At 37.1% G+C, this 27,527-nt stretch overlaps 1 protein-coding gene across 5 annotated transcripts in view; it reads left to right on the top strand.

The window, feature by feature from the left end:
- The first annotated feature begins 5,418 nt into the window (after window positions 1–5,418).
- The window catches only part of LOC141430083 (choline-phosphate cytidylyltransferase A-like), a 41,082-nt gene continuing 18,973 nt past the window's right edge, over window positions 5,419–27,527 (top strand). For 2 of the 5 annotated variants that reach the window (XM_074090628.1, XM_074090641.1), the window contains exons 1-3: window positions 5,449–5,614; window positions 6,105–6,270; window positions 8,373–8,513. In XM_074090628.1, the coding sequence (XP_073946729.1) occupies window positions 6,139–6,270; window positions 8,373–8,513 (273 nt within the window). In that variant the 5' untranslated portion in view covers window positions 5,449–5,614; window positions 6,105–6,138. Of the gene's footprint in view, window positions 5,615–6,104; window positions 6,271–8,372; window positions 8,514–19,909; window positions 20,559–27,527 lie in introns of those variants that run through there. The other 3 variants (XM_074090636.1, XM_074090656.1, XM_074090648.1) reach the window with 3 other exon arrangements.

The following is a 27,527-nucleotide window of genomic DNA, read 5'->3' as shown; positions in this document are numbered from 1 at the left end:
TTTTGTCAATCCCTGAAAATATTATTTTATGATATTCATTCACAACACGCTTCTAAATTGCGTAATATATCTTTGGCAGCCGTTTAAATTCACTTGAACGCTAATTTCAGTAAACTACTGAGAAATTCGAAAACTTTCCATAATTTCTATGAAACAGAAGTACATAGGTCGAACATTTTTTGATATTTTGTAGATTTTGAGTGTTGAAAGCTAATGTAATCGTAAACATTGCTAAATATTCATGCATTATTGTGTATGACCAGAATTAGGATGTGGGTTGACATTATCCCATGGCCTTATTAGGTTTAACTGTGTGGGAGCTATTTTTCCCATGGCCGGTAAATTGTCTTGTCATGTCATAAAAACTCACGTAAGTAATAAAACAGTTTTTGTGTTCAACCTAGAACGAATTCTGTACCAAAGAGACCCAAAATCTAATCGGGCCATGGGAAGAATAGTTCCCACACAGGAAAATTCTAGCCAGGCAATGTGATAGTCATCCCACATCCTAATTCTAGTCCTATCACAAGGATGCAGGAGTATTTAGCAAAATATATGATTATATTACCTTACACTCATTAAAATCATGAAATAACAAAAAATGGTTCGATATATCTGCTTGTGTTTTTCTTAAATTCAGTAAAGTGTTCGAATTTGTAAACAACCACTAACATCACTGGTCAAGTGGATTTAAACGGCTGCTAAAGATATATTATTGGATTTTAAGCGTGTCATGAATGAGATCATAAAATAATGTTTCCAGTGATTGATATAATGTTTCGTAGGAGATTTGGAGTTAAACCTTGACTATTATAACCGATATAGATGTGGGTGAATATATCCCTTGGCCTGATTCAAGAATATAATAAGACAAAATCTAGTATGACAGTTCATTACTTAGACAGGCGATGGGATAACCGTAACCCACATATTTATTTCTGGTTTAAAGGAAGATCTCCGACTTTCATAAATACATTTTTTACAAGGCATTCAATACGGTTGCAACAGCATATAAAGTACGTATTAAGACACGCTGGTTCTTCGGGCCTGGTAAAGGGTTAAGTGGTATTCCAGATGTCCAGCTATCTACATACCAAATTGAATAACTCTAAGCCCAGCGGTTATTAGTTCCAGATTTTATCCCTATCCTGTGGGAATATTTTAATGAAAAGTATCCTATGTCTTAATCCAGGTTATAAACTAACTTTTTGCCGAATTTCATCCAAATCCGCCCAGCCGTTTTAGCGTGAAGAAGTAACAAACATACTCACTCAAACTTTCACATTTATAATATAAGTAGGATTAGTAGGATGGGATTCGCAGTAGTTCCTTTGGCAGCACAGATTACTAATGTACGAAAAATCGGTCAAGTGCGAGCGACTCGCGCATGATGGGTTCCGCACCTCCGCACCTCCTGTTTCAGTAATAGTTTTTTGTAAAAATTCTTATACAAACATTTTTGCTGGCGGTACTTTTTGCCCCTGGTTACCAAAGTACGTAGTCGTCAAGACGAATCAAATGAGACCAAAATCGATGCAGTCGTTTCGTTTTATTACAGAGTTCCTATGGCCAAGGCCAACATCTAACTTCATCATCAGATCAGCTCTACGTCATAATAATATTGCATTGTCATCGGATTTATACATGCATGCAAAATTTCAGCTCAATCGGTTGAAGATAGCCACTCTTTAAAGTAAAAAATATTAATTCCACCCTAACCAACATAACTAGTTACATTACATTACAAGTTAATGAAAACATATCACCAAAATGTAAGCACTAGGTGCAAGTATTTCGAATAAAAAACAATTTTCCTTCTCGGAGGCTGAATACCGCTTCACTCTTGCCATGCGCAGCAGCAGAAAAAAAAAATTCTTAGCTGTCAGTTTGGTTCATTCGCGGGAAATTCAGTGGACTTCGTATGTTGTGTAATTAATAAAAAAGCTCGAATGGTGTGAATAAATTTTAAACTGTATTATAATCCTTGTAAATAGTGTTACATACTTAGTATGATTTTTTTAGTGTAAAAAACAATAGGTAAACATAGTGATTATACGGTGTGGATTTGGCGAGCGCTTTATCAGTTGCTGGCTTCTTTGAGGTTTGTGATTCATAAATTGCTTTATTAATTTTGCACAAAAACGAATAAACCACACAATCAGACAGTCACTATATTATATTATCGAAGCTTTTATAAAACATCATTAAAATCGCAAACTTAAAAGGTAAATATTCAACCGAAATAGCTAGTCTAAAATCTAAAAGCGTCGTAAAGCTAGGTAGGCTAAAAACGTCTATCATAGCAACAGTTTAATACATCAGATGTCTAGCAACCAAAAAACGGTGAAAAAAAACACGTTTCTTGTATGACGATTGACAACCCCTTTAATTTGTAACTTTACTATTGGACAAGGATTATTGGGACTGGACAACGGAATGTCCTACTAATATTACAAATGCGAAAGTTTGTTTGTTACTTCTTCACGCTAACGGCCTTTCTCACATCTGCGATTTCCGGGCGAGTTGAAAGCGAGGCGAGCGCGTAACGTCCATCGCAAGTGCGCAACGATATCGCTGCGAGAGTGCAGAGAATTAGCTGCGTATAGCGCCAAAAACGTCATATTGTAGTCGCTCGTAATAGTAGATTGTTGCACCAAGCAGAAAGTTATTTATTATTGCACCGAGTGCTGATTTGGAGCCCGACCGCCAGCGAAGGCTCTAAAAAGCACTAGGGCAATATAAATTACTTCATGCTAGGTGCATAATCTGCTTTTTTTTCAACTGTTACAGGAATAGTAGACGAAAAAAAAAACTCACGCTAAACACTTAATAGGAAAGAAATGTCACTAGCACTCGATGATTCTGGTTACACTATTTACCGGACGTACAACACCGACATGATATTTTGTGACACGCCCAAGACACGCCCATAGAAACTCTTGTCAGCTTTTGTCTTGGCTTGTCAGTTTGTACGGGCGTGTGCACGAAATACAGCAACCTAACACTAGATTTTTTTTACACTATGCAGGCTAATTTTTAAATTATAATACTTGTGTGACCTCTTTTGGTGGTGCAATTAAAAAAATCTAAAAACAATGCAATAAAGGATTTTCATACATTTTTTCTGCTCTAGAGCAGAAAAGTCCCGCTTTGTGCTGGGTTTTTAGTGCGGTTATGATGAAATTAAAGCATAGTTGGAAGAAAAGTACATTGTGAAACGTTTCACAATGAAATGTCAAATTTGCGATCACACAACACACAATGCACCTCATTGGATTACCGATACGGTATCGTTATCGTTAGCAGCACATTGTAGTACGCGAGTAGAAAATATACTCAGCGGCACTAATTTTCGCCCACCCTTTATACAAAATTACCGATTCTGCATACATTTGAAGGCCAGATTTTTTGCCGCTCAGTATTAGTACATTGTGTCTTAAGGGCGGTAAATAAGGAATTACGAACGAGAGTCTCGACTTCGGGCTTTAATGAGTCGATGTTCGTAAATCTAGTACCGCCCGTGCGACATACAATGTTTTTCATCACATTTGCAAGTAAAATTTTATATTTGTAAAAGAAAAATATAATTCTTCCAAATATTGGCGATACCTTAGGCGTGCTCTTGGCAACGTCGCCCTCTACCTCCCCCTCCCGCAGCATGCGCCGCAACGTGCGTGTGCATGTGGTCCATGTAGTCTTGCAGCAAGAGCGCGCGCAGCGCCATCAGTACGGGCACAGACTCATTTACCGACCTTGGGCTTCATGGCAAGAAAATGTGTACGCGCAATGACTCATTTACCGACCACGGGTTTCATGACAAGCACATTAAGGTCGAGGGTTTTATTTGGGGGGTTGCAACCAAGGTAGCCTGCATGTTACGACACTGTTTACGAGCAAGTGTGATGAAATAGTATATTGTGTCTTAAGGGCGGTAAATAAGTAATTACGAACGAGAGTCTACTAGAAGCCCGAAGTCGAAGACTGAGAGCTTTAATGAGTCGATGTTCGTAATTCTAGTACCGCCCGTACGACGTACAATGTTTTTCATAACATTTGCAAGTAAAATTTTATATTTGTTGAAGAAAAAATATAATTCTTCCAAATATTGGCGATACCTTAGGCTGTGCTCTTGGCAGCGTCGCCCTCAACCTCCCCTCCCTCGGCATGCGCCGCAACGTGCGTGTGCATGTGGTCCATGTAGTCCTGCAGCAGCGCGCGCCAGCGCCATCAGTACGGGCACTGACTCATTTACCGACCTTGGGCTTCATGACAAGAAAATTTGTACGCGCAATGACTCATTTACCGACCACGGGTTTCATGAGGAGCACATTAAGGTCGAGGGTTTTATTTGGGGGGTTGCAATCAAGGTAGCCTGCATGTTACGACACTGTTTACGAGCAAGTGTGATGAAAAGTATTTTATGCAACAGTTGTATAACAGGGTTAAAAAAGGTGAGCGTGAGTTACGATGTGTTTTAGCGAACATCGTAAGAAAAAGACGCCCCGTGCTTTTTTGACTTAATACGTCAACGTTGCATACAATACTCTTTCTTCGACTGGGTACTTATTAATTACAATAAAATTAATTAGAGAAATAGTAAACTTTAAACGTGTTCATACTTTAGTAAAAACGCAATGAGAAGGTAAACAATAATAAACAAGTGAGAAATATGAAAATGCCAAAATTGATGTTTAATAAAGATTTAAACGTTTAATTGATGGACATTCTTTCTAAATAAGCGTTTATTTTATTCTGAATGAATATTTACATAGCGTTTTGGGTTTTAACTTGTGACGATGCTAAAAATATGCCTTACTTATGTTGGCAGGCTATGATTATGTTCGGACAGACTTTTATTTGTATAAAAACCATATAAAATATGTAACTGGTTGCACCTTAGCCTGTCGGAACGTACGAATCTCGTAAAAAAGTAAGTGGTTGCTGATATATAAACCTCCTTACTAGTGCTGCCCTAGATTATTGTCGATGCCTTTTTATGTCTACTGTCAAGTTGTCATATGTATGTATCTTTCTCAATATCGTATGTCGGATTCAAGCTAATTAAAACCAAATATCTATGGGTTTGTCTTTTACTATGCTACAATTGCAGTATCGTTTTAGTCACCCCTGCCAGAGATCAAATACTTTTCTTATCTGTATTCAATTAAACTCCTCGGATGACACCAAGGTGACACTCTTTTTTTCTTTCTTTTTTTTTGGAATTTTATGGCCTGGTTACTAGACCTTTAATTTAAAGGTGACACTCTTTCCCGGCCCGGATAATACCAGGTTGGAAATACCGATCCTGTTTTTCGTGAACACACCCATAGAAGCTCCTGTCGAGTTTTTATGGGCAACCCTAGCTAGCTACATATTAGTAATCTGTGGCAACCCACAAAAAACAGGGTTCGTATTTCCATGACGGTGTTATCAGGGCCGGGAAAGAGTGTCACCCAACCAACTCCTCAAGACTCAAGTCAGTTGACAGTCACTAGTCACCAGACAGTACGTACAGTTGACGTTTCGACATTTTATTTCAATTGCAAGCAGCTCCATTCAATTCAATTCTTCAAATTCCGACCAGTATCCCTTGATTCCCTTGTTTTGTAACATGGTACGTTCGTTCTAGTTTTTGGTTATTGTAACATGATTGAATTTATATGATTTAATTCCAGAACTCGATTCGTCAATTTACGAAAGTATAAAATTTGATAGCTTTTTCGATTCTTATTTCTATCGAGCATAACCAGCGGTTAAATACCGAATCTATTTTCCTGCTGTTGCTTTGAAATTGGTGTTACCCTGGTTTGTTCATTGTGTTGGATTGGATATGTCATCTTCTTCGACAGGACCGCATGATATTATGGTTGTTCTTTTTTCTCATCTATCAATCCAAGTCCTGTGAATCATACATGAACTTAATAAACTTTGATCTTGCCAGGCCATAAAATGTTAACCAATGCAGGGTAACATATTGTTCTTTATATTGTAAAGGTTTGTTTAGGTCTTTCTTAGATTTACTAAGACATTCTAAGCAATAGTAATAGTTTATCAAACAAAATAGAAAAATAATTTCAATTTCTATAATAAATATTTTGGTTTAGGTGAATATTGACATTCCATGTGCATAAGAATATAATGTCGAGAAAACGGTGTAGAGCCGGTCAGGAGGAATTAAATACAAAGATGGCTGAGACAACAGGTACTGGAGATGGGTACAACGGCAATGAGACCAGCTGCAGCAGCAAGGCTTTACTTGACTTGCCACAGGTCAGTATATCTTCACCTTAATATTAGGTAGTAAAGCTTTCAACCAAGAAGTAAGCTTTGGTAACCTACAATTTTTGGATGATTATTTTTCCATGTTTAAATGTGAAATCTTCAATTTTAAATTAGTGATTAATGTAACCATGTAAGCAGTCTACAGAATCCCCTTTTATTTTACTAATTAGATATGTCAATCCATAGTAAATGTTTACCTTTAGTACTGGTATCCAGTACAAAATATATAGGTATAAGAAGAGGAGGGAAGTCAAAATACTTTCTTGTGTTCCCGAGGACTAGGCTTTTAGCCTTTTTATGGTGGTTAGCTCGTAATTAAGGGGCTTGAAAGGCTAAAAGCCCATAAATACTTTTAGTCCTTTAGGCTAGACCTATTCAAGACTACTTGTTGGAGGTCTAAAGGTCTTAAAGGCCTAAGCTATTTTAAGGCTAGTCTGACAACAGCAACGCCTAACCCTCTGAAATGGCTATGAAGGCTATGAAACAGTCCTCAAGGCTAAGCTTTTATTCAAGATTATCAAGTTTAGAAAATTGGTTAACTCTAGTGATTAATTAATTAATCACGTTAAATTTTAAGACATTCATTAATTACGGAATAGATAAGATATACCTACCTACACAAAATACGAATTACGAAATAATAATTACTTTTTTATTTGCATGAATTTTTAAATTTGCCTTTTCGTCATGGCTGAATTGTTTTGGCAATACTTAAGTAAAACATTTATTTTATTTTTCTTAAATTACATGTTGTTTATTTCATAATTTATTTGATGATGGCTTTCTTAGCCTGAGTTGAGTCTCAAAAATAGCGTTAGCCTTAACATAAGAAAAGACTCCATCAGAAAAAAGAACTGAAGACTTTTATAGGCTCATAGGCTTTTTAAAATGACGAGATTTAAAGCCCTGCTTTATTAGCATAGCCCTAAAATAGAACCAATAGGCTTAAATTTAGGGCTAATTGACTATAGTCCTTGAGAACACTACTACTTTCTATTATAATCAGCCAAGCACAAGCTGGAAACTGAAATGTAATTAACATTTAAGTAAATAAAAATATTTATTTAATGGGGACTTCTTCTAATATTAACTTTATCTAATATTTATTATTTGTTGATATAACAAGCATAGGAATATAGTCAATATGGTTCAAAAGATACTGTCCTTTGACAGATGGATGGATAAACTACTGGTTTACTACCTTAGGAATAGGTTTTCAGTTCAGATCTAACTTACATTTATTCTTATAGAATAGAACAATAATAAAAATATAAGTAAGGTATGTTGATTGACCTGAGTTGCAAGTTTGACATGAGTGACATGACTGACTTAGGTATTATCCCTACTAATATTGTAAATGCGAAAGTAACTGTCTCTCAGTTACTTCTTCATTCTTAAACTGCGGAACCAATTTAGTAAAGACGAAATTGACGGGAAAGACAGGATAGTTTTTATTCTGGATAGCAGTTTAAGAATGTGCATGTGCAGACAAAGTCTTGGGCAAAGGCTAATTAGATTGTACTTTCAGTAGGTAGGTGAAATAGTTTTCTTTGGAATTTGTCAAAGGTAAGGTAATTACTAAATGTAAAATTGGCAGGATTGTATGATTAAATGAATTGATAGCTTAAAGTTTGTTTATTTAAGAAATATAATCTTAAATAATTGATTAATTCAGGCATTAATTTTGAGAAGTCCATATCAAGGAACTAAAAATAGGTAATCAGAATCAGTTCTGCCCTGTAAAAAAATCAAAGTTGTAAAAAACTTATTTTTGATATCTCAGGTGGTAGGACCTTGTGAAAGGTCCGCCCGGATTGCTACCACCACCTTGCTCGCTAATCCTGCCGTGAAGCAGCAGTGCTTGCACTGTTGTGTTTCGGCGTGGAGAGTAAGACAGCCGGTGAAATTACTGGCACTTGAAGTATCCCATCTTAGGCCTCTAGTTTGGCAACGCATCTGCAATACCCCTGGTGTTGCAGATGTTTATGGGCGGTGGTGATATATTTATATCGCATCTTGAGAACCTCTACAGAAGAATATTGCTTAATCCAATTTGCTTTCCAAGCTTTAAGTTACAAAATTTACTACAGGAGGGTGGAGCTAATAACGAGGAAATCAAATCTAAAACGTTGGACGCAATGAGCACGAGCGCAGCGGAGAAGGTCAATGGCAGTGACACCAGCTTCAGCAGCGCCCGCAACTCTGTGCCGCCGGTGCCGCTCGTCTGTCAGGTTAGTACATCTCAATGGCGACATGAACATGGCAGAGGCCGCGTTTTCGCGGGTTTTTATTTTATTTTTAGGGTTCCGTACCCAAAAAGTGCCAACGGGACCCTATTACTGAGACTCCGCTGTCTGTTTGTCTGTCCGTCTGTCACAGGGTTCTATCTCTTAAGCCGTTAAAGTTAGACACTTGAAATTTTCACAGATTGTGTATTACTGTGGCCACTATAACAACAAATACTAAAAATAAAATTAAGTTACAAGGGGGTCGTCATACAAGAAACGTGTTTTTTTCAGCGTTTTTTGGTTACTAGGCGTTAGCTATTCCGTTTGGATATTTACTTTTTAAGTTTGCGATTTTAATGATGTTTTATAAAAGCTTCGATAATATAATATAGTGACTGTGTGATTGTGTGGTTTATTCGTTTTTGTGCAAAATTAATAAAGCAATTTATGAACCACAAACCTCAATGAAGCCAACTTTGATAAAGCGCTCGCCAAATCCACACCATATAATCACTATGTTTACCTATTACCTATATTGTTTTTTACACTAGAAAAATCATACTAAGTATGTAACACTATTTACAAGGTTTATAATACAGTTTAAAATTTATTCACACCAGTCGAGCTTCTTATTAATTACACAACATACGAAGTCCACTGAATTTCCCGCGAATGAACCAAACTGACAGCTAAGAATTTTTTTTTCTGCTGCTGCGCATGGCAAGAGTGAAGCGGTATTCAGCCTCCGAGAGGGAAAATTGTTTTTTATTCGAAATACTTGCACCTAGTGCTTACATTTTGGTGATATGTTCAATGAATCAATGCCGTCTTTACCGTTAGGGCTCACGAGGCCCTTAGACTTGAAATACTTACATAAATTAAAAATATTAATAATAAATAAAACTAAAACAAATTTCTTAAAGTACCTACCCCCCTTAGGCAAGGTCCCTAAGATGCTGGCAGCGTTTCCTCTTTGAATAGCCAAGCTAATTCTTTGTCCGAGGTAGCTGCTAGGTCTTCGGTCCCTATGACGTCTACTAACCTTTTGGAAATGTCTTTGAAAAGTTTTAACGCGCTAGGTTTAATTTAATTTATTTTTTTAATTATCATGCCAAGTGATACCTCGTATATTGATTGACACGGAATTAAATCACATGTTCACAAATATGTTCTTGCCCCTTAATATGAAAACGAAAGCCAAATAAATCAATATTTGGGCTCGCGTCCAAAAATGTGGCGTGATTAGATTTCTGACCATGGTTTTGCACAAACAATTCACTCAACCAGTGGATACAAGGATACACATATTTTGTTAATTTTTAACCGACTTCAAAAAGGGGAGGTTATCAATTCGGTTGTATTTTTTTTTTAGTTTGTTACCTCAGAATTCCGTCATTTATGAACCGATATGAAAAAAAAAAATTCGTTCTTCAAGGAATGCTTTCAATTAGGTCCCATAAGCACCAAATTAGGATCTGATGATTGAATCTTAGGGAAATCGAGGGAACTCTTCAAATATTGTAGGAACGCCTAGGGTAATTTTGATATATTTAGGAGTAACTCGTGCATTTGCTCCTGAAAATCATCGTTTGGTGAAGTGGAACTGATGATGAAGACCAAATAATGAACGTCTCTGCATCGGAAAAAATATTTTTTCGTAAAAGGTGACGAGCAGTTGACATTAAACTATTGTATCTTAGACCTTTTACAGTAAAAAGCGTGAAAAAAATTGTTTTAACAATAAATAGAACCTACTACAAAAAAACCATCAAAATATTTTTTTACCAGTCTGAAGCTGGTGCCTCAGCACGAGCCAACAAAAGTGATTGAAGCATTATACTCGTATAGTTGTAGGTGAGGTAGACGATTATAGCTCACTAGCTCGTGCTGAGGCACCGACTTCAGACTGGTAGAAAAATATTTTCATGGTTTTTTGTAGTCGGTTCTATTTTTTGTTATTTTTTTTTACTTATTATTATTTTTGCCGTTATTTTTTATTTTAGTTATATTTTTCCCGTTATTAGAATTGCGTTTTAAATACAGTAATGGGGTAATTTAGAAGTAATAAGTCGTACACTCTTTAATGGAATATTTATGTTAATTATATTTAATGAACGCAAACTAAAAGAAATACTTGGTGCATGAAGCTAGAGAGCGTCAAGTCCTCAGCAGCCCCCACTCGCCACGGTTAGCTCCTTGAATACGTATCTCTACGAGTAGTTGCGCCCATCGCCACCGGGTCGCCACGTCCGCAGGTATAATTCAACTCTCATATCGTAAAAAAACTTGTGCACAAGGATTTTCTACGAGTATACATAAATTCACAAAGCAAGTTTTTATTGTAATATACCGCTTAGTCGATGACCATGATCATAATTTTGTTAACATCGGATATGTTGCCCTGCTATAATAAGATCCTATTTATATGTGGCACCCATTTACGGAATAACAGTAATTTGATTATTATACCTAATGTTATTGGTTTACTAATGTATCGGCGAAAATTATTTAGCAAATTATTAACTCCCAAACTATTTATCCCATATTTTTATTTAGGTGAAATGTTATTTCCCAACTCAACGTTTCGCACTGATATCATTTCCCAACTAATGATTCGATAAATTATTATTATGCAAATTATGACCTGGTTTTTTTTTAAGATGTCATTTATGTTTTCGTCAAATGTATTGATTGGCATACCTTAATTTAGCAACTTATTGAATGGCATCCAACCTACTTTTCTAGTGTCATTTATCCTGGCTGCTATAAAAAAAACTAACATCGAAGGCTAAGGCGGGAGCTACGCTCCGCTTCGCTCCCGCCTTAGCCTTCTGAACCTAAAGGTAAAGTTCCGAGCCAAGCGACACTGACGCCACTAACGCCGCGTTATTATCGCCGCGACAGAGCGATAGTACAAGGTTCTATACGACGTGCGACGTGCGACGTGCGACGGCGTGTACGAGCACGGCGACGACTTGACGCCGTCATGTATTTATATAGAACCTTGTACTATCGCTCTGTCGCGGCGATAATAACGCGGCGTTAGTGGCGTCAGTGTCGCTTGGCTCGGAACTTTACCTTTAAGTATCCAAGTCGCTTCTGTTCCGAACCGTCTTGCTCGCTCGCTTCGCTCGCTCGCACAAATCAAATTGAAGTATAACTTTGCAATGTAAAAAATTGCCCAAATGTTATTTGACAATTTGTTATTTGCCTAAGCCAATCATTTGCTACATATTTATTTGCCACATAAATGTGTGATGAAGTAAAATTTTGTAATGCAAAAATGTTGCGAAATAAAAAAAATGTGAAGTAAAGTTATGCCAAATATTAGTTTGCCAAATGAAACTTTGGCGAAAGGTTGGTTGCTAAGTGAAATTTGGCGAAACATATTTCGCCGAAAAGGCAGTACACCAATGTTATTATTTGAACTCAAAGAGTTATGTTATGTATGATCTCGAAATGATGTCGGTTGTTTTGTTTCCCCGTGGCGCACACCAAATGCCATAGTATCATGTTACCATTGTGTGTGGTTAAAATCTGAAGGTTCAATATTTTAAATACTATTTTGAGCGTTTTAGATAAATGCCGGTTATAGAAATAATGACAGGTAACTGCGTATAATCGCATTATACAATTAAGCAGTTGCTGAATTCGGGTTTATTAATAAGTGTTCGTTAAAAAACATTCTAATTATAAGCTTTTTTGCTGACGTACCTACTTTTTGTTGACTGTAGTTTCATTGTCATCCAACCTAAATAATGAATACCAAAGTTCAAGTCTATCCGCCCACTAGAAGTGGATCGAAATTAAGTAGCAAGATATGAAACAAACAGTAGTAGATTGATAACCAAGGGTGGAAAGTGACCATTTCACCAGAGATATTTCTGGCGCTCGAACGAAGTGAGAGTGCCAATAGTTGGAGGGGAAATGGGTAATTTCACCCGAGTTAGACACTCTACTTTTCATTTCGACTGTGAGGAAAGTAAAATACTACAAAAAAAAATAGAATAATAATAAATTTTATTTACTTACATCCAACCTCCAACGGTACCTTTTCGATCTGGCCACTCGCCACGACCGACTATAAAAAAAAAACGAGTTGGTTACGACCAAGGACCTTATATACAAAACTGGAGGTTGAACGCCGAGCGAAGAAGTTTTACCTTTACTATTTATTAATATATTCCATCTCTTTCTTTCACATTTCACGAACTTCTAACCTAACTAAAGAAAGAGATGGAATATGTTCGAGACTTAATAAAGATCAAATTTCTTGTTTCAAACGGATGTTCGGCGTTCAACCTCTAGTGTTGTATATAAGCTCCTTGGTCACGACGTGTATCTAGATGGGCATGCCGAAACGTGAAAAAAAGTGTCATTGACGTAACTCAATTATGTTCGACTCCGTGGCTAATCGTAAAATTAAAAAAAAAATACTTTCCACCCTAGAGGAGAAAACGCAATTTTCTACCCGGCTATCTACCCATGAAAATTAAACATTCCGTACAGGAGAGATGAAAATTAATATACGAGGTGAATTTAAATAAAAGCTTGTAAAAATAGCATATTATGGGCACATGCACACGTTCAAGTTGAGTGGCAGTGGGCGTGAGTGCATCTTGGGAATGTGTAACTCTCAGGTGGTACGGCGAGTCATCTGAACGGTAATCTCTATTTGTTGTATCTTCTAAAGCCGTGTCAGTTGGCTGCAAAGTTGGTTTGGGTGAGTCGGCCGGCGCTAGTTTAGATTTGGCGTTCAAATCTCGGTCAGCGGGTCGGTCGTTGCCTCTTTCCTGTTATAGACATCTCGTTTAGCAGCAGATGCAGCTGAGACCGAATTCTGCTAAAGTAGACGATTACGGAAATAATTTGAAGTACATTTAGAGTTTTTTCGTAGATCGGTGATATTTATGTTGATATGTGTGTGATCAAACTGTGTACCAACACGCTAAAAAAATTGTAGTTAAATTACAATTTTACGTACCTAGGCCACCATAAATGCAATGCTTATCGAATGACGTAAAATTTCACAGTCAGATAGTTCGGTGATGGCCTAGCAATCAAATTGGGATGTCCCAATTTTTGGCAACATATAATAAATCGAAAACCATTTGGAGAAATAGGCTTTGTGAAGCGTTTTCAGAAATCAGATTCCATAAATGTGATAAACTGAATTAAATAAACAAAATTTAAGTGATGACCCTCATTCGACCCCTGCAGTGTACCGTCACAAAGGCAGTTATAAAGCATGTCTACACTCTTAAGCAAATTGACAGTTTGAAATGTTGCTGTCCTGCTTATAATAGCAAAGAGTGACAAAGATAGAAATTTAATCACATGATGCGCACCCGGCTTTAAACAATTGTCATTTATCGTAAAGTCCGTAATGTATAGGAGTATTCTCAATGTATTTTTACAAATTAAATTATTAAATTGCTACGTTACAAGTAAATAGAAAAGAATTTAAATATCAGATTTTAATAAAACATATCTATTTACTATCACACCATTAAACAAACATAGAAATAATCGGATCTAAAAGAAGATAAATAAATAAAACTATTTGTCATGGTTCATTTAGGACCCTAAGCCGTGCTTGAATTATTGTCAAATTGTAATGCCACAGATTATGTTATGTACGACCTGAATTTTTCTAGGCAATGGAACGTGGCTGTCTCACTGTGATGTCATCCAGCGTATTTCGGTTTTTTTTTTATAAAAAATTAAATACTCATCCAAATTCAAAATCGATGAAAATGGTATCTTAAAATATGCTATTCTTTCCAAAAATAAAATAAATACTATAGGTTATATTTTTTGGTGCATCCCAATTGGTTAACTACATACGTTTCATTCATACGTACTTATGCCTGTTTGTAAATTATGGCCGTTTGGCATTGTGATACAACGATGGAGCTTCATATACTCGTTCACACCAATGATCTATCATTGGTTTCGTACCTATTCGGCTTAGAAGTAAGATAAATCTTTGTACCTCAAAATTTGTTATTTAATATTTAAACATTATATCATTATAACTTGCTTAAAACAAATTCAAATTCGTGGACTTTCTAAACACCTCGAGTAAATTCTTCGCGCATTCTTCTTGGCAATGATGGTCTTTCCGAAAGCGCCGGTAGTTTAAAAAAAATACGTGTAAAAGTGCCCATTGCGGCCTATTGACTGAATAAATCATTTGAATTTTTTGAAAACTATTAATACATTGGGTTCTATGCTAAAACTATGGTCAAAACAAAGAAAACGGGTCCGATTCTTTAGACTCAAATATAGAAAAGACGACCTGTTTTCATTGCTTTCAAGTGTAGCATACGTACAACTACACTTACAGGGCCATATTCCTAATTAGACACTTTCCTAACTCTTCATATTCTTAACTCGTCATATTCCTGATTCGTCATATTCCTGATTCGTCATATTCCTAACTCGTCATTGTACAGTCAAATGACACCGCGAACACGGGCTTACAAGTGTTAGAACAGACTGTACTTGTATATACTTTGTAAAACAGTTATTAGAATAGTACATTGTGTCTTAGTGGCGGTAAATAAGGAATTACGAACGAGAGTCTATTAGAAGCCCGAAGTCGAAGACTGAGGGCTTTAATGAGTCGATGTTCGTAATTCTAGTGCCGCCCGTGCGACATACAATGTTTTTCATCACATTTGCAAGTAAAATTTATATTTGTAAAAGAAAAAATATAATTCTTCCAAATATTGGCGATACCTTAGGCTGTGCTCTTGGCAGCGTCGCCCCATACCTCCCTCAGCATGCGCCGCAACGTGCGTGTGCATGTGGTCCATGTAGTCCTGCAGCAGCACCGACTCATTTACCGACCTTGGGCTTCATGACAAGAAAATGTGTACGCGCAATGACTCATTTACCGACCACGGGTTTCATGACAAGCACATTAAGGTCGAGGGTTTTATTTGGGGGGGTTGCAACCAAGGTAGCCTGCATGTTACGACACTGTTTACGAGCAAGTGTGATGAAAAATAATTTACTGATAGGTATGACGAATCTGGAACAAATCCTTACAAGTCGATCTTCCTTTGCGTTGCATTTTATTAGCAACAAGGTAAGCTATGCAGTCTTTAAAAACTAATTAGAGCATGATAATGATAACCTATACACGACAGGCTGCTTTCGCACAGCACAGCTCTAGTGGAAACAGCTCAGCGCAGCGAGGATAGGTTTCAATTGGTTCATCAAAAAAAATAATCAAACGCAGCCTTTGACACGTCAAGTTCCTCTAAAATGTCATAGCCATCTAAATAATTTGATATGCCCGCCCCGAGTCTAGGCTCGCCCCTGTTTCAAAACTAAACATTTATTATATATAACACAAGTAATTATTATTTAACTTAACTGTTCCTAGTTCCTACGTAAATGGCTACGAGTATATGCGTCACTAACGAATGCGTCACCTTCAAACTTGCAATGGTTACGTAATGAAAATGTCGAGCGGAGATCATCCTTAAACCATATTGTTATGGTTGATATTATTATACGTCATGCTTCAAGTTTTAAATTGTTTTGGTTAATTTCAATTAATTTCTCCAAGACAATATGTCTAAACTCGATTTTTAACAGACTTCAAAAAAGGAGATTTTGTATTCGACTGTATTTTTTTTGTATTTAACTGATTTCCCGATCTCTGATTGATCTTTAAAGTTCCGTTTTGAAGAGTACACTTCTGAGATTGTCTCATTTTCACTATGTCAGGATTGTGGGAATAAATATGTCTGTATGTTTTTTTGTTACCTCGTTCACGTCTTAACCGGTCAACCAATTTAGATGAAATTCGATATACAGATAAGTAGTACAAGTCCCGTGAACATAGAATAGTTTTTATCCTGGAAAATTGCATAGTTCCCGTGGGTTAGCAATAAACGAATTCTTTGTAAACGGAGTCGCGGGCAACACCTAGCTAATGAATAAATGAAACTCATATTGATGTCTTCGATACTTATTATAATTAGAATTAAGATTGGACCGTACACTAAAAAACTGCAATTTATTAAATGACGTCCTAAAGCGTGTACTATAAAGAGCCTATTTTCCTTCTGTCCATTCCTGTCTATATTGAACAAACTGCAAAAGTTTCGAAGTCGGGACCCGTTCAAATCGTGACCAGCCCAAAAATTCCCAGTAATGAATCCTGGCTGTTGAACTTTTCGTTAATACTTGACAGATTTCTAGACTACTTACCTACTACTACGATTAGACTACTTGTTGTTTCATTTTTAGGGTTTCGTACCCAAAGGGTGCCAACGGAACCCTATTACTGAGACTCCGCTGTCTGTCTGTCTGTCTGTCTGTCTGTCCGTCTGTCACAGGGCTCTATCTCTTGAGCTGTAATAGCTAGGCACTTGTAATTTTCACAGATTATGTATTACAGTGGCCGCGACAACAACAAATACTAAATATAAAATATAGTTACAAACTAAAGGGAGTCGTCATACAAGAAACGTGTTTGATTCAGCGGTTTTTGGTTGCTAGGCTGCCAAGATGACGGCCGTCAGTTGCTAGAGGCAACGCCCGTGACCGTTTTTGATTCGCCCTTGTACGCTCGAAAATTAAAACCCTTCCTCGAGCAGTGGGAAAAAAATATAATTGGTTTGTGTTGCAGAGGCTACACCTTTAGTTAGCTAGCATAGATTAATATAATATCTCACACCCACATCATAACATAATAGTTATTTAATAGGAAAAACGCAAAATAGTTCTTTATGTGCACATTATGGTAATTGTGTATATTGATGGACATGAAGCGGTTTTAGATGTTCGAAATGTTCTTCCTCTATGATTTGTCATATTTCGTATATACATAATAATGAATTTATAAGTGTTAATGGTATTCGTATTAATTAATACCTGCAAAGGTACCTAATATCGTTAAGTCATAACTACATAATATTTATATTACATATTACAGTGAAAAAAAAAGATCCAGGATCCAGCGGGTAGCGCTAGCCATGTCGTGTTTTGTGTACGACTCAGAACTCTCGTTGCTTCTTAGAAATCAGTACACGAGGTAATTTCGAGGACTTCGCAATGTTTTATTTCTGCTATTGCTATAATTTCCTAGTATTGAACATATTTAATGTATTTTTAGAGTCTGTATGGAAGGGTCCAATTGGACTAAATTATTTGTTCTAATTGGTTCGTATATAAATTAGGTTAAAAATGTAAGTTACTTACTGAAACAGCGACTTTTCTGGGAACTCAAAAAAAAACTAACGTTGTCCAAGCTGTCCATGAAAAATTATTTGATCATTGGCTAGGTAACTACTGGGTAGATGCCATCAGCCAAATAAGTGGTCTATCAATTTTTAAACAAGTTCCTATTAAATGAATATGTCGCTAAAGTCGAACTTTCAAGTTGACAGACACGTCTATTGGTAAGGTCTGTTGACTCGCATAAAATCGATCTTCCGATTTTTTTCCTGCTACCGATTTGTAGCCAGAATTATCACTCTTCCGAATTTTTTACTTCATAATTTTATTTGTACTACTATCAACTGAGGTCATAATAGACAGTTATCAGAGAATATCATAATTCATAATGTTGTCACTAAGATATTTTTGTACTCATAATGCTGGTTTTCATATTTCTTTCACTCATAATCATCAATTTCAATAAACTCGTTAATCATAATTTTTACACATAGATACAGTTTTTCACGTTATTTTAACGTTAATGCGATGTTGGAACTGGACGGAAAGTTTTTATATATTATTATCAATATGGAGGAAAAATAAACTAATATAAATATGCTGAGACGATGATATTGATTAAATTATTTACTTAAGCTGTGATTATCCTACTTTAATGGTGGCAGTTTGGTTCTGTAGTGGTCGCAGTTCGGACCTATCCTAACCTACTTTACTGGCAGCCGTGTGGTTTTGGGGAGATCGCAGTTCTAACCTAACCTAACCTACATTACTGGCAGTAGTTTGGTTCTGCAAGGGTAGCAGTTCCAACCTAACCTAACCTACTTTACTGGTAGCCGTGTGGTTCTGGGGAGGTCGCAGTTCTAACCTAACCTAGCCTATATTAATGGCAGTAGTTTGGTTCTGTAGGGGTTGCAGTTCTAACCTAACCTAACCTACTTTACTGGTAGCAGTATGATTCTGAGGGGGTCGCAGTTTTAACTTAACCTAACCTACATTTCTGACATCTACTAAAACTTATAAGACGATTGAGGGTGAAAATTCATTTAAAAATTGATTTGCTGACGAATTGTTTTTTCTTTGTTACTCACATCTATTGTGGTTTAATAATGTCTGCAGTAATAACATCCAACAGATGGTGATTGCTTGGCCCATTGATGGCGTTGTCATCGAAATACTTATTTTATCACATTATTTTTCACCAAACGAAAGCAACGCAGGCCATAAGCTGTATGATAGTGAAGTTTATAGCTACAAATAAGTCTGCTTTAAAAATATATGATAATGGAGTATTATGAGTACAAAACAGTATACTTAAGAAATGTATGACAAAAAAGGAGTATAAGAGATATTTATGGCAATTATGCCATTATGGTTTTAAATGATTCGGAGTTATGATCGGTAGTAATAGTGACTAAGTATTAATAGTGAGTACTATGGCAGAAAATTGTATGACAAACATTTTCGGAGTTCCAATAATCGGGGTTGAAAAATTATATCAACTTTGGCACACCCCTATTGGTATTATTTTTTTATGTCATGCAAACCATTATCAACTTTAGGGTGGTAGACCCCATATTTGGCTGATGGTACGTAAAAACCATCACGGTTAATACTTTAAAGAGCCATATATATTTTTATTCGAAGGAAGTCTGCAGTTGGCCTTACCTATCACCACTGGACTAAACTATCTGTAAACATCAAGTAGCCGTTCTCCAAACAGTAGTTATATATATCAGCAATTAATGATTTAAATGTGATAACTTATAATAAGCTCTAATAGCCCCATATACGGCACGATTCGTCTGTACGATCGATCTGATGAAAATCGTGACGATTGATCGTAAAGAGCCATACACTGTCGATTCATCGTTACGATATTCATGATTGCATGGGATTTTGTTGCGATCACCAACATCGTCTTCAATGGAGTAAATCGTTAACAATCTTGACATACACTATCGATTCGTCGTATCGATTGGTCTGATGCGACGGATCGTACAGACGAATCTTAACGTGTAGGCCCTTAATGTACAGTAGCCATCAGATATTTTGGAGCGGCCAAGGTGAACTAAAATATCGAAACATGAACTCTAATAACTTAATAATAGAGTGCATGTGCCGAAAATTTTGACCGCCTTGGCCGCTCCGAAATATCTGATGGCGACTGTACGCGTGATATGAACGCGGGAGAGTAAATCACGTATATCCAAGGGCGATTTGTACGGCTATCGGCTGTCGGAGTCCGGGCCGAGTCCCCTTCGGGGTGACTCGTGGCGTGTCGCGTGTCTGCCGGGCTTCCACGTCGGCGTCGCGCCACCGGCCTCGCCCCGCGCGTGCCCCTTCTCCCTCCCGCGCACTGTGCGCTAACCTTACAATCTATGTGTATATATTTAACATTCCGCACTTACAGCACCGACCGACGTGACGCCTCTTTAGTTAAGTAATACGCGAGCTCGTTCCGTTGTTATCCCGCTTCAGATAGATATTGCACTAGAGCGTAACAGTGACAGATACTTATTATAACTTCGCGTGAAATAGGTACATTTACCTAAAATATATAAAATAAAATTTCGTTGAAAGTTTCATGTACTAAACGGAAAAGCATGTTTTAATTGAAACTACACACGTCGCAAGGGATGAGAGTGTCGAGAAGAATTTTGTAGCATTAAGTAATAATAGTTAGTAAAGGACAATAAGTGCACAAGAATGTCCTCTGTGACGACCACGACGACGCTAAGCCCGGTGCGGCTCGGCGCGCCGCTCAGCACCGCCGTGCTGCCGCTGGAGCCCGCGGCGCCGCGGCCCAACGGGCTCAAGAGGCCCTCGCCGCCGGAAGCCCCGCCGACTATGGTAAGTCCCGTCATACACACCTGCCTCCTTACATTTCCCGATGCGAACCGTGACTTGCGACCTCATCATAGTTCCCTGACATTTTAGTCACCATGGTAGACTCTTGTAGATGTTATCAATATGTTATGTTATATACAACATACCCACTAGCAGTATAGTCCAGTTAGTTGATTTCAGAACTTCGACTGATGTTGTTTTGGAGGAGTTCTGTCGAGTGAAAGTGTGATCGCTGTCACCCATGAGCATTGCGGCGTTCGTTAGTCGTGCTACTGGTTGGAAAGTTATTTTCTTATAAGTTGGATGGGGGTACCTACCTCGCCGCTCATTTTGGCGTTTGAACATCTGGTGAAAATATTTTCGTTTGAGAAAAAGTAGGGACAGAGACAGTCGTGAACAATAGTTTCCATAGTTAATTATCTGCATGGAATGTCCAATCATATCATGAATAAGGCTTTTGTTTCTACCTCGTTTGTTTTGGTACCTAGGAGTAGGTACTTACATCTCAACGCTTCGTGTACTATGTAGATTCCGTTAATTAGACAGTATTTAACTGTCTAGGTATGTGGTAACATGTCTGATTTAGGTAGTCGAACACTGATGAACTCGTTTCTGTTGTTTGGAAAGGCGCATGAACTAGGTATGCTCTTAAGTAAATTAAAGCTACTGTTGTATGTCAGTTTGCAATGTATATACCTAAATATTACTTCGTTACTAATACTCCGTACATAATTGATTACTTCTATTTACAAATATTAGAATGAGTGAGCAGCAATGTTGTTTGCTGAGTAACGTATAGTTTGCTGATGGCTAGTTGACGTCATGTATTTGAATCATAAACGCGGTATCATTCAATGCCAAAGAAAATACAGAAATGTTTTTGTTCATTATTAGTTAATTTATAGTGGCCTATGGGCGTCATCATTAGCGCTTACCTATCCTGATTGCATTCTGAAAACAACAAATCAATTCGATCTAATGACTAACAGACAACCCTGACAACGCTCAGCAACCTGACCCTTGGATCCAAAAGCCGAAAATTTGATTGTGGATATTTTTCTGACTTAGACAAGCAATTAGGATGGACTTTTTTTTTAATTCTCGCCGAATACGGAGTTTCCCGCGGGGGCGGAGTCGCGGGCGTAACCTAGTGTAAAAGTAAGTAAGTAAGTGTAAAAATATAAACTTATTCAAAGTTTTAAAAATAAGTACCACAGACTCTTATTCCGACGCAATAAGGCCGTAGGAACATATTTTGTAAGTGGTTCGAATAGATACTTATTTTTGCACTTGACTGTACAATGACGCGTGCGTTGTAGCAGGCCTTGTTAACGTTACCAAATTCACACTATAAGTAACGTTACATAACGGTAAAATCATAAAAATACCCAGTACCGGTATTTAAATATAACGTTAATTGATAACTGAACATTTTTTTTTAATTTATTTTTATTGAACTGGATGGCAAACGAGCAAGTGGGTCTCCTGATGATAAGAGATCACCACCGTTCATAGACACCTGCAATACCAGGGGGATTGCAGGTGCGTTGCCAACCTAGAGGCCTAAGATAGGATACCTCAAGTGCCAGTAATTTCACCGGCTGTCTTACTCTCCACGCCGAAACACAACAGTGCAAGCACTGCTGTTTCACGGCAGGATCAGCGAGCAAGATGGTGGTAGCAATCCGGGTGGACCTTGCACAAGGTCCTACCACCAGCGATAGTATCGTTACCCAAATAACGTTACTTTTACCGGTAAATTCTTAGATCATACATTTACTTAGATACACAGTCCCGAAGAAAACTTTCTACCCGTTTTCTAACCGTGTAGATGGCACAATATAACTAATAATAAATCAAATTCATAAAATTGCTCTATATGTACCCAGTATTTCCTAATGAATTAATAGAACTTAAGAAAAATAAGATATCCCATCCTTTTTTCTCATTTTTGAGCCGGTATTCACACATTTTTTTACGCAGCATTTAGCTATTGTTGACAAATGACACGATCTATGGTCAAAACAAGACTAATCTTAAAACTCGGAACACAGTTCAAAGCTTTCGAGTTTTGTAGTACCCATTTTTTCCGTGTGATTGTGTATCTAAGTAATATATAATCTAAGGGTAAATTAAATTTACTTTACATTATGATTTAACGATAACTTTTGTAATTAACGATAATTTTATGAATAGCTGATAAAGTTACCACATTTTATATACTGAGTAAAAAGTTGTTAATTCATTCGGTTAATATTTAGATAAAAGTGGAACATGTTATCCGTTACAATATCATTTAATATGAGTGAGTCTCACGATGTTTAGTGGAAGTTAAAAGCGTGTTTGAGTAAATATTGTTCTATAAAATACAGTAATGATAAAACTAAAAATAGGAGAAGGACGTGTTAGTTACAAACTAGATCCACAGTGCATTGCATGAAAGCAAACATGCGTACGTGGTAGTCATCGATCATAATTGGACGATTTCTCTCAGCTCGATCTCGTCTTCGCTCGCGTAAACCATAGGTTGGCTTGGCAATCGAATTGAAATTCACAGATTTTACGAAATATACCATGGGAATTTCCGAAAGTTATACCTATCAAGGTTTTCATATATGTATTTACTAGCTTTTGCCCGCGACTTCGTCCGCGTGGAATAGTAACTTTGGAAAGTGTTTAAGTTATTTAGGGTACCTATTCTGCCAATAATAGCACATAGAAACCTCTACGGTTTACTGAAAATAAGCTATTTTAATACAAATCTAAACACTGTTCTTCCATTCGTTCTAACACATTACGGGTAGCCATATTTTAGCAATACGACGTGTATTCTACCCTGAAAAAAGGACTAATGCTTCATAGTGAACTCTTGACATCTTATATTTAATAGGATGTAGGTTAAAATTTTACTAAGCATAACACATTTGATAGATATTCCATCATATATTTTCTAGTATAAAATGTGGAACATGTTATCCGTTACAATATCATTTAATATGAGTGAGCTCTCACGGAAGCTGTATCGAACTTTAATAACGCAATCAAAATACAGTTTAACTGAAAAAAAAGCGAATTTTGTATAAAGGTAGGCTTTTTTTTTAACAGATATTCAATATACCTGTTCTTGATAAAATACCAGTTATCGATAAAACTAAAAATAGGAGAAGGACGTGTTGGTTACAAACTAGATCCACAGTGCATGGATTCCTTCACATGCATGAACACGATATCAAACATGTACAACGTACGTCGATTTATTGGTATCCGTCATCTATCATAATTGCGACGATTTATCTCTCACGTGCCTCGATCATCGTCTTCGCTTCGCGTAAACCATAGGGTTGGCAATCGAATTGAAATTCACAGATTTTACGAAATATACCAAGAATTTCCGAAGTTATACCTATCAGAGTTTTTCGCATAATATGTATGGATGTTATGAAGGACAACAGCAACATTCAATGTCTCTAGACTTAGAAGTTGAGATGTTCTAGTGAAACCAATGGGAATATCGGGTTAAATCTTTTCCTTCTTTCTATTTTAAAGGTTGCCTGGAAGAAATTCTAAAGCGATAAAGCTATTGCTTTACTTGGAAATTTGTCTCTATGCACCTCTTTCTGAGGAATACATGTGTCTACTTAACGTACACGAAATTCATGGTTTTCCAATTAACACTGCCGTATACTCGCCACCGAGAAAACGCCTTCAGATCAGACGCTTCTCGTCTAGTCCTAGTTATTTTATCGTCGACTTTGTGATCCTGATACACATAGGTTGCCCCATGTTCATGTCATGTTTGCTTAAAGGACCTTTACGTGGACGGTTGAACGAACATTGATAAAATTAAGTAATAATGGAATATTAATATCCGAAATTTAAATTGATCCTGCACTACACTCATAACACCATGATAATCGTTTTCTACCAGTCTGAAGTCGGTGCCTCAGCAAGAGGCAGCATGAGTGGCCCTATAGTCGTCTACCTCACCTACATATGCTGGCTCGTGCTAAGGAACCGACTTCAGACTGGTAGAGAATTATTTTCATGGTGTTTTGTAGTCGGTTCAATTGTTTTTTTTTTCACGTTTTTTAGTTTAATTAATCTAAGATACAATAGTTTAATATCAACCGCTCGTCACCTTTTACTAAAGATTTTTTTTCCGTTGCAAAGACGTTCATTATCGTGGAGTAAATGGTGCTTTACCAACCATTCAATTTTACCATATGCGTTACGATGACCTAAATTGCTTAGCAACTGCGTTAAAGTAATTAAAATTCAACCCGTGAAGTACTTGTTATTGAGTAGTAGCTCCGTTGGTCAAATGTGGTCTTCATCATCACTTCAACTTCACCAAATGATGATTTTCAAAAGCATGAGTTACTATTAAATATATCCAAATTACCATGGTGTCCCTACAATATTTCAAGAGTTCCCTCGATTTCCTTAAGATCCACCATCACATCCTGATTTCGTGCTTATGAGACCTAATTAAAGGCATTTATATTTGAAGTCGGTTAAATAGAATGAAAGTTCGCAGACGCAGATTCAACAAACCGCCGATGCTAAGTTCTGACCCAATTAATTATTCTTCGTAATAAATGCAATTTTTTTGTAATGTACATAATTACGTAGATATAATGTAATTTTTTAATTAAATTACTACCATCAAATTACATAAACTTGAATGGCAACTAATGCGGAAACATATTTAATTTAATAAAGTAAAATTCTTTAATCAACAAGGCATACATAATTAAACATATATCTTACATACATACATACATATAATCACGCCTCTTTCCCGTAGGGGTAGGCAGAGACCACTTCTTTCCACTTGCTACGATCCTTACATACTTGTTTCGCTTCGTCCACTTTCATTATTCCCTTCATACATGCTCTTCGGTTTAGGGTACTCTTGACCTGGCCTCTTTTCAAGACGTCCCTGATTTGGTCTCGAAACGTCCTCCTAGGTCTACCCCATCCAACACTTTCATTCACACTCGCTTCATACACTTTTTTCGTCAATCGTTCTTCATTCATTCTCTCGACATGGCCAAACCATCTCAGCATACCTTTCCCAATTTTTGTCACTACAGCTCTCATCTCAACTGCATTTATTCTGCTTTCATGTTTCTTCTGCCATACCCAACTTTCACTTCCGTACATGAGTGTCGGAACGAACACCCCCTCATGCACAGCATATATATCTTAATAAAAAAATATCGCTTTCTAAAGTTGCTCATCGTAAGTTATCGTCACTGGTGTGAAGTTAAGGTCGCTGAACATTTAAATATACCCAGATCCGTAGTAGGTCAGGTGTTGCGGACTTACAGAGAAAGATTGACTGTTGAAAGGAAAGTGGGTTCCAGTCGTAAAAAACAATATAACAAAAAATTGAACCAACTACAAAAAACCATGAAAATAATTTTCTACCAGTCTGAAGTCGGTCGGTGCCTCAGCACGAGCCAGCAGGAGTGGAATTAGTCATCTACCTCATCTGTGCACTCCGGCACCGACCGACTTCAGACTGGAAGAAAATTATTTTCATGGTTTTTTTGTAGTCGGTTCATTATTTTTCACGCTTTTTAGTGTAAATAATCTAAGATACAATAGTTTAATATCAACTACTCGTCATCTTTTACGAAAGATCTGCGCCAAGTCGAGCGCGAAGCAAACACTGCCGTACCATCCTTTACTGAAACCATTTCGCCGCATTTTCAGGCCCCTATTTGAGAACCTCTGGATAAGACCAGAACGCAGAAATTTTCGTCATCCAGTAAGCTATAATCACATACTTAAAATCCAAAACTTCAAGTCTGTAGGTCATTTAGTTCCGTAGTTAAGCGAAAGCAAAGTTTCGCATTTTATGACACTCACTCACTCATTCACTCATGATCATCAAAATAGAACTAGTACTTCCCATAAACTCAGCGAGCTGAAATTTGGTACAGAGTTAGGGTTTAATGGCCACATAAAGGGAAAACTATAAAAACTAGGATAATCGAAGATCTGGAGTACATGGTGACCCTGATTAGAAAACAAGAGTTCAACCAAACTATTAGACATCGACATACCGCCTTTACAAAAAATATTCAACTTGGTGGGCCGCTTCGTTTGATAATAAGTAATAAGCCCACGTTGCTACAAAAAGAAGTGAAATCCCACCAAAAACATTCTGTAAAAAACTAGCCAAGTCTCGATGGAGCTGCTTGTTTATCTCTAAAAAGTAATGAAATCTAGACAAAGTCGTGCCAAGTCTATGGTTCCTTACTGCGATTTCTTTATATTGTCCGCGTATTGAGTCTCAACATTTACTGGATAAGACTTAAGACTCAACATTCTTTATACGTGAATGAGTACAAGTCAACGGCCAAGTCACAACATTAACTATAATAATAAAGAAATCGCAGTAAGGAACCTTAGACTTGGCACGACTTTGTCTACATTTCATTACTTTTTAGAGATATACAAGCAGCTCCATCGAGACTTGGCTAGTTTTTTACAGAATTTTTTTAGTGGGATTGCTTTTTCCGATGCAGAGATGTTCATTATTGAGGAGTCCTAGTGCTTCACCACCCGTTATCATATGCATTACGAGGAGCATAAATTGCTGAGCAACTTTGTCAAAGTAATTAAAATTCAACCCGTGAAATACTTGTTATTGAGTAGTAAATCCGATGGTCAACTGTGGTCTTCATCATCAGTTCCACTTCACCAAATGATGATTTTCAAGAGCAAATGCACGAGTTACTACTAAATATATCCAATTTACTATAAGTGTCCCTACAACATTTGAAGAGTTCCCTCGATTACGTTAAGATCCAATTATCAGATCCTGATTTGGTGCCTATGGGACCTAATTGAAGACATTCCTAGACGAACGCAAAAAAAAATGTTTAAAATCGGTTCATAAGTGACGGAGTTCTAAGGTAACAAACATAAAAAAAATACTACCGAATTGATAACCTCCTT

This window comes from Choristoneura fumiferana, chromosome Z (assembly GCF_025370935.1).
Source record: "Choristoneura fumiferana chromosome Z, NRCan_CFum_1, whole genome shotgun sequence".
NCBI lineage: Eukaryota > Metazoa > Arthropoda > Insecta > Lepidoptera > Tortricidae > Choristoneura > Choristoneura fumiferana.
Note: the sequence above shows the minus strand (reverse complement) of the source record. Positions and strands in the feature narration are given on the sequence as shown.